Below are 10395 nucleotides of genomic sequence, written 5' to 3'. Positions count from 1 at the left end.
AGATAATCATAGAGGTAGGCTAAGGCCATCCCTCCCCACGACCACTTCCCAATCTCCCCCAAGTCCGCCATGCAATCCAGATATATCAAGTCGATGTGTCTGTTCGTTTTGTTAATGAACAGCGCACAACCGACAAGATATAAAAGGAAACTCCTCACACAGCACGCCCTCCTCCTGGCTCTCTCCTGCATCTCCTCCCTCGATTGTGGATGCTCAAGCCATCTAGCCTCAGTCAGGTGCTCCTCATAAACTCGCTTCAGTGCGGAATAACTGATATGACCAGGAGATGCCTCCCTAACCTGATCTCTGGCATCAGCATCTGACATGCCCAAAAGCCTGGTCATCATATCAATCGATCGGTCCCGATCCATCGACTCATCGTGCTCCAACATGCGGTCGTAAATAGGAACGTGCAGGAGATTATGCACATCATCCAGAGTGATCGTCATCTCCCCCACAGGTAGATGAAAACTACTCGTCTCCGTGTGCCACCTCTCGCACAGAGCACGTATCATCGCATGGGTCACAGTCGCATACCCAACGTGTATCAAACCATGGAGGCCAGACCCCTCCACAGGATCCCAAAACCATCTCAAAGCCTCCTCCGGCTTATCGAGTTCCTTCAACCTCTTCCCTGCGTTTACACACTTATAACCCGCTTGATCATGCCACATCTGAAATTCAAGTTAAATAAGACATTGTCACTATTTTAAATGATTCAAATCACTTACGCTACGTTATATTAATTAATTAAATCACTCACGCTACGTTATATTAATTAATTAAACAACTTACGCTACCTAATTTTAATTAATTAAATCACTTACGCTACGTTATATTAATTAATTAAACAACTTACGCTACCTAATTTTAATTAATTAAATCACTTACGCTACCTAATATAATTAATTAAAACATTTAAAGAATTTTAAACAATTTAAACACTTACATTATTGTGGTTCACCCAAAGAGGGTTCGCCACGTGCCTCGAGTAGTCGGACAACAATGCCAAGGTCTGAGGTCCTCCAGGAAAGGGAGCCTCTCCAGCAGGATAGGGCGGTATCTGCCGAACACGACCACCTCGTCGTGGCCGAGGCTGACGCTCAGGCTCACCCTCGGGAATAACATTCTGTGCCTCCATATAATCTGCCACTACATCCTCTGGCACCCCCTCATCATCTCCCGCCTCCTCATCCTGTGCATCGGCCTCCGGCTGATAAAACATCCGATCCTCCTCCATCCGATCATATCCACTAAAACCCTCCTCATACACACCCTGGTCATGCGCCGGTGTCGGATCGACCACCTGGGAGGAGTAATCCATATGTGCCTGTGAATCCGACCCCTCTCCTCCACCTATACTCAAGTCCCTATGTCTCCGAGGCTTTGGAACATATGGACGTTCAGCCTCAAGCTCCTTCCGAGCGCTATTTGTCATGGCAACTTTCCCTTTGCGGATCCTACCCTCTCTAATACGACGCTCACGTGCATCCTCCTCCCCAGCCATATCTGTAAAAAAAATACGTGGACAATGAAACTTAGAATCATTCAACAACTTAGAATCAAACTTGGTTATTACATCATTATGACCAAACTAATCAAACTAGGCAAAATAAGCAAAAATGTATTTAAAACTTTTAAGGCATTGAACATAGCAAGTAACATGTAACATATCAAATTTTAAAAAACATAAATAAGTTGCCAAAAAATCCAACACCTTAAGTGCATTTTAACATAACATATTCAAAATTCAACATGACATATAACATATTCAAAATCCAACATAACATAACACAACAAATTTCACATATTCACATATTCACATATTCATATATACATTATTAAATTTAACATATTTGGAAAAAAAACCACAAAAAAGCAAGATTATTTCACTTAGGCATTTCATCAAACACCTTAAGTGCATTTTAAAATACTAGCGCAATTAGTGTTAATTAAACATCAAATTCAACTACATTGAACATAAACCTACTCTAAACAACAATGTCAGCATAACCAAGCCTAAACAACATCTAATTCTATCATAATTTGCAATTTTTATAACCAACCTAAACCTAACCTAAACTCTAAACATTTTGCTAAAATTATCAAAACTAACAACCTAAACAACCTACATTACATGTAAATTACTTGAAAGGTACTTACTTGTTAATTACTTGAAGAAAGTTGCCTCAAATCCATGCAAATGATGTTGGGGTCAAGTTGGTTTTGTGTTGTTTTGAAGTTGAAGCAGAAACTGGAAGCTGTTTGCGTTCTTAGCATACAGAACTCAGCGGTTGTTAACAACCGCTGGAACTCAGCGGTAGTTAACAACCGGCGTGTTTACCAGCGGTAGTTAACTACCGCCAGGGGCATTACCGTCATTTCCATGTGTCAATTGGAAGTATTCGTTGTCAAAAAAGCAACTTTCAAATTATTAAATTTGGGCTGAAGTAATAAAATCTAATTTTCGGCCTTTAGATAAACTCAATTGACTTAAAATGCCCATATGAAAAGGTATATTAATAGTCATTTTAAAATCGGATTCCAAATCTACACTATTCCAATCGAATGTTTCTTACACACAACTTCGTCTTCAATTCATGCAGCAGCCCCCTACATCATTTACTAACCCTTTATATTACATCCTTAGATAGGTGGGTTGATTGTTGTTAGTTTTGGGAAACCTTTTGTAGCTTTCACATTTTTTTTTGTGTGTTCGAGTTGCACCTTATATTGTATCACATAAGCCGAGTTGAGTAGTAGATAGAGTACTAATTGTATTTCTTTATTGATATATACTTGCTTTTGCTATTAAAAGAAATAATAAAATAGATAAAACATACATAGTTAGAAGTTTTGCTCCTTGGACATTTTAATTTTTTCTTATTTAAACATCAAATCCAAATAAATTGTGAATAGATTCAATCTACTGAAAAATTAACTAAAGATTTACTTATAATAAACACCGATTGTGATCCAGCTCTGAATCATTTTTTTTTTTGAAGGATCCGGCTCTGAATTATTTAAAACTTTACTATTGCATATGTTATTTCATTTCCTTTCATGAGTGTCTATGTTATTTATTTGTCTTGCAAATACAATTTGTAAAGCCCTAGAACACACTTTATTGGCTTTTGGAAAACTCTAACATGCATGTATCATCATGCCCTTGAGTAGAAGCGCTATCAAGAGTATCTCACGCTAAAATCAAAAGTTGAAGCACTACAGCAAACACAGAGGTACAATGCTTGGCCACATTTTAGAATCCTTGACAGATTAGGTTATTTTATTCAAGAGGAGATTTGAATGGTAGATATTGATTTTATGAAAATAAATAATATATCTTCACCCTGTAGGAACTTTCTTGGAGAAGAATTGGAGCAGTTGGATATCAATGAGCTTGAGCAAATAGAACTTCAGTTAGACTCTTCCTTGAAGACAATCAGGTCAAACAAGGTATGCAAAAATTATTTTGCATTTGAGTGTGTTGAACTAAATAGTCACATGAATCATGTTGTAAAATATTATTTTGCATCTTTCTTATTGTATGAATCATTGTTTTAGTTATTTATTCTAATATTCTTGATATGTTAGAAACAAACTTGATTTTAAACTCAAGATTCAATCATGTTAATCATCGTAAAATAATATACGAAAGCATACATGAGTTCATGATTATACCTAAATATTCATTAAAAGAGTCTTTCGTTATTATCTGTCTCCTTGTGATCATGGGATGTCAACAATAGCAACTGCTAGTGTGATGTGGGACCATGATCTCTTTATTAATAAAACCTAAATTAAGGTTAATTATTGATATTTTCATTTTAACCAATCATAAAACTAGAATTACCATTTAATCTATAAACATTAAAGACATACTGCAAGATTCTTAAATCACTTATATGTCATTAGGCTTATTCATGCAGATGTAAGTTTATTTTGTAAGTTATTAATGTCATGGTTTACTATGAGACTAAGAAGAAGATGTAAAAGGGTTAAACGTTTTTTTTTTATTATTAAAAAAGGATCTTATGTTGGCTGTATAGTGGGAAGTGAAGGTCAAATAAAAAAAATAAATCAGATTGGTATTTTTTATTATCTTTTCATATTGTGAAGGAACAAATGTATTGATTCTTTTACAAAATTTTGAATCTTCGATCTGCTGTCAATATACCATAAGTTTTGAACTGTTATGAAGCTTTTCAAAAATATGTATGCACCTTGATTTGTTTGTTTTTTTATTTTTTATTAAAGGAATAAATCTACTACATTTCATTCCAAAAAATATCACGAATACAAAGGGGAGCAACAACCTTGGAATTGTTGATAAAGCCAACCTAGAACATTTTTGAATAGGTGTAATTCGGGTTGAGGCTATTGAAAAAATTGCTAATATTTTTAGAGTCTTGTTAACGAGTCTCTTTGAGCTACTTTTTAAGGATCCTAAATTTAGTAATTATTCTTTCAAAAAGCCAACTGCTACAATTTCCAATGCATTAAACGCACAATTTTTCATAAATACTTACCATTTAAAGTGCTTAAAGAGTGTCCCGGGAGCACTCGTTAACATTTTCCATAAGATACTGCACTAGATTATGGTACTTCTTTTAACAATAAATTTATATATCTGTTCCTTTGTCTCCAGACACAGCATATGCTTGATCAACTTAAGGATTTGCAAAAAAAGGTAAACCTTGTTTGATTTTCTATATCATGTTTTAATACATAGCATGTACTTATTGGTTTCCCATCTTCCTTTTTGATGGACACACAGGAAGAGATGCAACTAGAAACTAATAATATTCTGAGGAATAAGGTATATAGAACAACTCTATACTAAAGTTTTATTTAGATATGATGCTGATGTTCAATACTTGTAGATATTTCTTTAAATTTATTAGTTTATTAACTCTGAATGCCTTAGCAATTTTTGAAATATGCATTCTTTTATAAAGGCCAAAGATTCCTAAATTTGTAGCTACAAATTTTAGCTAGAGATTCCAACAATCTGCACCAAAGCTAGAGATTCCTTTGTGAGAAGAACATTTTCTTATTTTTTATTGAAAGAATGATTTGCTTTCTGTAGGATCCAAGAGAGGTTACATACTCTTTACATTCAATCCACACCTACCAACAACTCATTTCATAGCACGAATGTTTGGATTAGCTGTGAGACTGACAAAATCACAGTGAGCCTCTATGATTTTGAGAAAAAAAAAACTAAATTTGTAACTTCAACAAAATCATGGTGTCACTGTAATTTTGCCAATCTACCAATTCAAAAAAAACAAAAAAAGTTGAACCACAACACTTGAAACAAAATGACCTTAACACTTGACCAGCCTAATGAAATTGAATAGTGTACAGCCGAAAGGACACACTTGAGTCATCTCCAAACCTAACCGAGTACCTCTTTGCATATTTAATACTCCCTCCGTTTCAAAATGAGTGTCGTTTTAGGTGTTGGCACACAGATTAAGAAATGGGATGAAATAATCATTGGATATAACATTTTTACTAAACTACCCTTTACTTTATAAGAAAAAGACAAACACAAATTTGCATTGGAAATTGTGTGAGAGAAAAGTTGGAGTATTTATTGAGGGTAAAGTTTGAAGAAAAAAATTAAAGTTGTATTGGAAATGTAAAGCGACATTCATTTTGAAACAAATTTTTTTGGCTAAAGCGACACTCATTTTGAAACGGAGGGAGTAGATGTTTACTCTATATCCTCATAAGTATGCAATTTATTTTAGGGTGGAATATGTTTACTCCAAAAGTAGCTATAATCATGAGCTGCTTTTTAATACCCAAAGTTCTCTCTCCTCATTCCTTGGGTGAATTTCACCCTATTCCTCTCTTGGAGAGTCTTTTAATAGTTGTTAGTCAAGATGTTAGCTAAAAGACTTGGTTTTTTAATGAAAAAAAAATTATCTCTAATAATCAATCGGCCTTCATTAAAGGGAGATAACTAGTTGATGGGGTGGTTGTGCTTAATGAGGCGGTGGATCTAGCTAAAAGGAAAAAAAGGAATGTCTAATTTTAAAGGTGGATTTCGAGAAGCCTTATGATTTGGTGAGTTGGGCATTTCTAGCCTATATGCTTATGAGGTTTGGCTTTGATGATAGATTGAGAGGTCGGAAGAGAGCATGTGTATTCTCAGTTTTGTTGTTTTGGTTAACAAGAGTCCAATTTACGGGTGGCAATTAGTAGGTGGCTTAAACGAGGAGATCCATTGGTTTTTTTTTCATTTTTATTGGTGGCATAGGGATTAGGAGCTTCAATGAGAAGGCCGGCGGAGTTAGGGTATTTTAAAGGTTTCTAGGTAGATAACTCGGAGGTTGTTATCTCTCATTTGCAATGCATGGACGTTACATTTATTCATAGGGAATTGCTTTTGTGGAGAACTTATGGTCAATAAAGGTGATCCTAAGATGCTTTAAATAAGTAACTTGTTTAAATGTGAACTTCACGAAAAGTAGGTTGTTTGGTCTACTAGTTGGAGCGAGTCCTAGAAAGGCATCTTCGTAGAACACAATGTTGGAAATGGTGAATAAAAAGCTAAATTCTTTGAAAAATAGGCCTTCAAGGTAGAGTGGTGTTAATCAATGTTGTTTTGAGTACTATCTTGACTTTCTTTTTGTCCTTTTTCAAAATGTCGAATAAGGTGGTAACAATGCAAAGAAAGTTTGTGGGGAGAGGTGTTGGGGGAAAATAAAATATGTTGGGTAAAATGGGAGGATGTTTATAGGTCAAAATCAAGTGGTGAGCTTTGACTAAAGGACCTAAGACTTTTCAATCAGGCTCTTATATCCAAGTGGTAGTGAAGGCTTTGGTGGAGGGTGAATCATAATAGAAGGTTGTGCTGAAGGCAAAGTATGTTAACAATATAATTGTAGATCTGAATTTATCCATACTCGTTTCATCAAGATTGGCATCCTTATGGTGGAAGGATTTATGTGCAATCGGCTAGTGGAAAACGGGGGAGGGACAAGGTGTTAGGTTGATGCTTGGTTTTGTGATATGCCTCTCAAGCAAAAGTTTTCAAGATTATTTGAATTGTCCGACCAAAATCCTTGTGTGGAATGAATATTGTTATAAGAGCATCGTTGATGTGGTATCTTTAGTTGCTCTTTCTTCGTGTGGAGACGAATGGTGTTTCACAATGAAAACACCCAAAGGTATTTTATCAGTTAACATAATCTACAATCATCGATAATCAATTTTCTTCTTTCATTCTTTGGTGGGGAAAAATAAGGGGTAATTTTTTCATGGATATTACTATTTGGAAGATTTCCAACAAGATTCAATGTGGGTTCGAGATGGGTGTTTCGTGGGAATTTCCCTCCAAGTTGTGCTTAGTATGAGGGGACTCCAGAGGTGGAGGAACATTTGTTTGTAAAATGTAGCTTGATGACTACTATTTTTTATGAGTTTTTTAAGTGGCTAGGTATAATTTCGGTGGTGCACTAGGATCTAGCTTGCTTCTTACCTTTACTTCTATGGTGGGTAAAGGGAAGGGTTTAAGAGCAATGTTATTAATTTGGTATTCAACGTTGTGGCTTATTTGAAATGATCAAATTTTCAACTAAAAGGCTTCAAAAGTCGAAGAGGTTGTAGATTCAATCAAAAGGATATAATGGGAATGGTTTTTGGGTCGGAAACTGATTGCTCCGTGTATCTATTATGAATGGTTTAAGTTCCCTAGAATGTCTTCCAAGGTAATTTGATCTTTATTGTGAGTTTTTGCATAAGATTGGTCATTTTTTGAGAGGGTGAAAACTACTTATACTTCATCAATTGTAACGGTTTAGTACCCTTTATAGTTATCTCATCTTATTCAATAAAAAAAATTGTTTGCTATTAAAAAAAAAAATTTAAGCAATGAATTTCACTAATTTATTTGAGGTTGTTAAAATTCATTTTTACTATTTCAAGCTTTATTATCAGTCAAATTGAAGTGCATAAATAAATAAATAAATAAAAATTATGTGAAAATCTTCATCAAAATGAAGTACAACAATTATGGGAAAATAATGAAGTACAAAAAATAATGAAGTACCTATAAATATTTCTTTTCCTATTGATGGGACTCATGGGAGTAATTGAGGAAAGTTAGGGTCCAATTTCATCTTCAAATTTGGAATTGTTTTGTTTGTTTTATGATTTTGCTTGGTAAAGAATTGTTTTTTTTATTGCTCAAAACCATTCAAAAGTTAATTTTGTTTTCATTGGGTGGCACATCATTTCATTAATTTTATATAATGTCATTGTGAATTTTGATAGTTGGAGGAAATTAATGTGATCCTTCAACCAACATGGGAATCTAGTGAGCAAAATGCAACCTATAGCGGCCACCCTCACCAATCAGAGGGATACTTTGAGAAAGCATGTTGCAATAGTACATTGCAAATTGGGTAATTTTTTCTCCCTAATTATTGAAAATGTTTGTCTTTTTAAAAAGCTGATTCTTCATTCTTCTCTACAGCTACAATTCTTCGGCGTTAAATGAATCAAGTGGAGCTGCAGGAACCTCATCTCATAATGCCAATGACTTCATGCATGGATGGATGAACTGAATTTATAAATTAGTTTAATGAAAGATTCTAAGAAATTAAAGTTTTTGTTGTGGCCTAGAATTAAAGGTTATAGACGTCATGCAACATAAATTCTAAATGAGACATTTTTCTTTGAGGAATTTGGAAAATTCTTGCCAAATTCCTTTTATCCTAGCTATATTGATTAATCATGTATAATCTTCTTTTATACTTAATGAAACAAAGTTTTTATATAAGGGAAGCTATTAAGCATGTTATATGGAGTCATTCTGATTGGTGTTCAATCCTTGCATGCTTTACTAGCATGTTAACTCGTTGGACTATTGTTGTTGATGGATGCTAGGAAGACTTCTCTAACACTTACTTTTTTTTTTATGATAATTGCTCTTTAAGCTGCTTGTGTTGCTCTGAGACACCCGAAATGACGTATTTGCCATCAATATGACACTTAATTGTTTTTTGCTATACAACAACAACAATTGACTTCTGTTCCTGGAAATTTTTATATATCAGACAACTTTCTTCCACCACAGTATTCATTCACCTACTTTATTCCCTCTTCCATCCAAAAACAAAAAAGTTCAATTTTTTATATATATATATTTTTTTTTTGCAAAAATTTATCTCAAATTATTGAAGAAGATTGTTATTAGAAGGTTTCTACACTCATTTGATGTTAAGAAACAAGTATTGCATCTTTTAACCTGTTTACATTGTTTAATTTTTCTACTATATTTTTTTTCTAGTCTGACAAGAACATGTAACAACAGTTAACTACGGTGTGTACCAGCAACAGTTAATTGTTGTCACGACCAATATTTGATTTGTGTTTTTTTTTTTCATTTGTTGCATGCAATGATTGAATTTATTATTAGTTCTTGTTGTTGGTTTTTTTTACAATGTTTTGTTGTTTATTGATAGTTATGGTTGAAAATGTGAATGATACTTATGTTGAGTCAAAACCAATTAATGTCGAGTCTTCAATCAAATTGAAACCATCTACGGTTGAAGCTTCGATTGATGTGAAACTAAATGATGTTAAAGCTTTCGTTAATGTGAAACCTTTTATTGAAGCTTTCCTTGATGTGAAACATTCTCTTGTTGGTTCCGTTGATGTGAAACCATGTGTTGTTGTTTCCGTTGTTTCCAAACTTCGTGATAATGAAGTAGACACGGCACCTTACTTTTTCACCAAAGATACACGGTAATATGGGTGTTTGCTTAGGTTGCATCAGGGGCAAGCCTAGACTAGGCCCAGTGTGGCAAGTGCCACACCAGTCTAGGCCCAATTTTATTTTATTTTTTATAATTTTTTTTAGCTAAATATTATATTATATAAATGAATCTTTGTAAATTAATCACATGTGTATGGTGTACTTTAGTGGTAAAGGTGTGTCCTATTCAGGTGGGGAACTTGGGCTTGATTCTTCTTTTTTCCATTTTAGCTTTTCAACTATATTATTTTAACTAAAAATACCATAAAACATGCACAATGCAAGTGTTGAACCGGAGTACCTAACATAAAATCCAATAGTATGTACCACTATACCTTCATTTTTTTTATGAATAATTATTGTGATAGATAATATATACATTAAAGAAATTGGCCACTCAAAAAATTACTCCTGGCTCCGCCATTGATGCAGACCTGCAAATATTTGTGCCTCACTGATTTTGTGAGGCCAGGTCCGCCCCTGGGTCGCATGCTTATTTATAGAAGGAAAATAATGAATGTTGGTTGGCTGTTCTTAATGAAGTTCACAACCATATGTTAGAGCCAATGACAAGATGTGGTTGTTGTAAGATACAAAAATTTAATTAGAGCTGAAAAGTC

General features: G+C 34.2%; 2 protein-coding genes across 2 annotated transcripts in view; one reads left to right on the top strand and one right to left on the bottom strand.

Moving 5' to 3' along the window:
* The window catches only part of LOC146937775 (agamous-like MADS-box protein MADS2), a 29218-nt gene extending 20390 nt beyond the window's left edge, over nucleotides 1–8828 (top strand). The window contains exons 4-9 of the mRNA XM_085751909.1: nucleotides 3178–3239; nucleotides 3357–3456; nucleotides 4649–4690; nucleotides 4778–4819; nucleotides 8290–8420; nucleotides 8492–8828. Coding sequence (XP_085608035.1) covers nucleotides 3178–3239; nucleotides 3357–3456; nucleotides 4649–4690; nucleotides 4778–4819; nucleotides 8290–8420; nucleotides 8492–8582 — 468 coding nt within the window. The 3' untranslated portion in view covers nucleotides 8583–8828. The remainder of the gene's footprint in view (nucleotides 1–3177; nucleotides 3240–3356; nucleotides 3457–4648; nucleotides 4691–4777; nucleotides 4820–8289; nucleotides 8421–8491) is intronic.
* Nucleotides 86–2425, bottom strand: LOC146937776 (uncharacterized). Its single transcript, XM_085757374.1, has 4 exons — nucleotides 2164–2425; nucleotides 950–1509; nucleotides 161–674; nucleotides 86–99 (listed from the first exon to the last, which is right to left on the bottom strand). The coding sequence occupies exons 2-4, from the start codon at nucleotides 1505–1507 to the stop codon at nucleotides 86–88; spliced, it is 1086 nt and encodes a 361-aa protein (XP_085613500.1). The 5' UTR covers nucleotides 1508–1509; nucleotides 2164–2425.
* Nucleotides 8829–10395: the final 1567 nt, after the last annotated feature.

Source organism: Medicago sativa, chromosome 3 (genome assembly GCF_051527215.1).
Source record: "Medicago sativa cultivar Bolivia chromosome 3, Bolivia_mono, whole genome shotgun sequence".
Taxonomy (NCBI): domain Eukaryota; kingdom Viridiplantae; phylum Streptophyta; class Magnoliopsida; order Fabales; family Fabaceae; genus Medicago; species Medicago sativa.
Note: the sequence above shows the minus strand (reverse complement) of the source record. Positions and strands in the feature narration are given on the sequence as shown.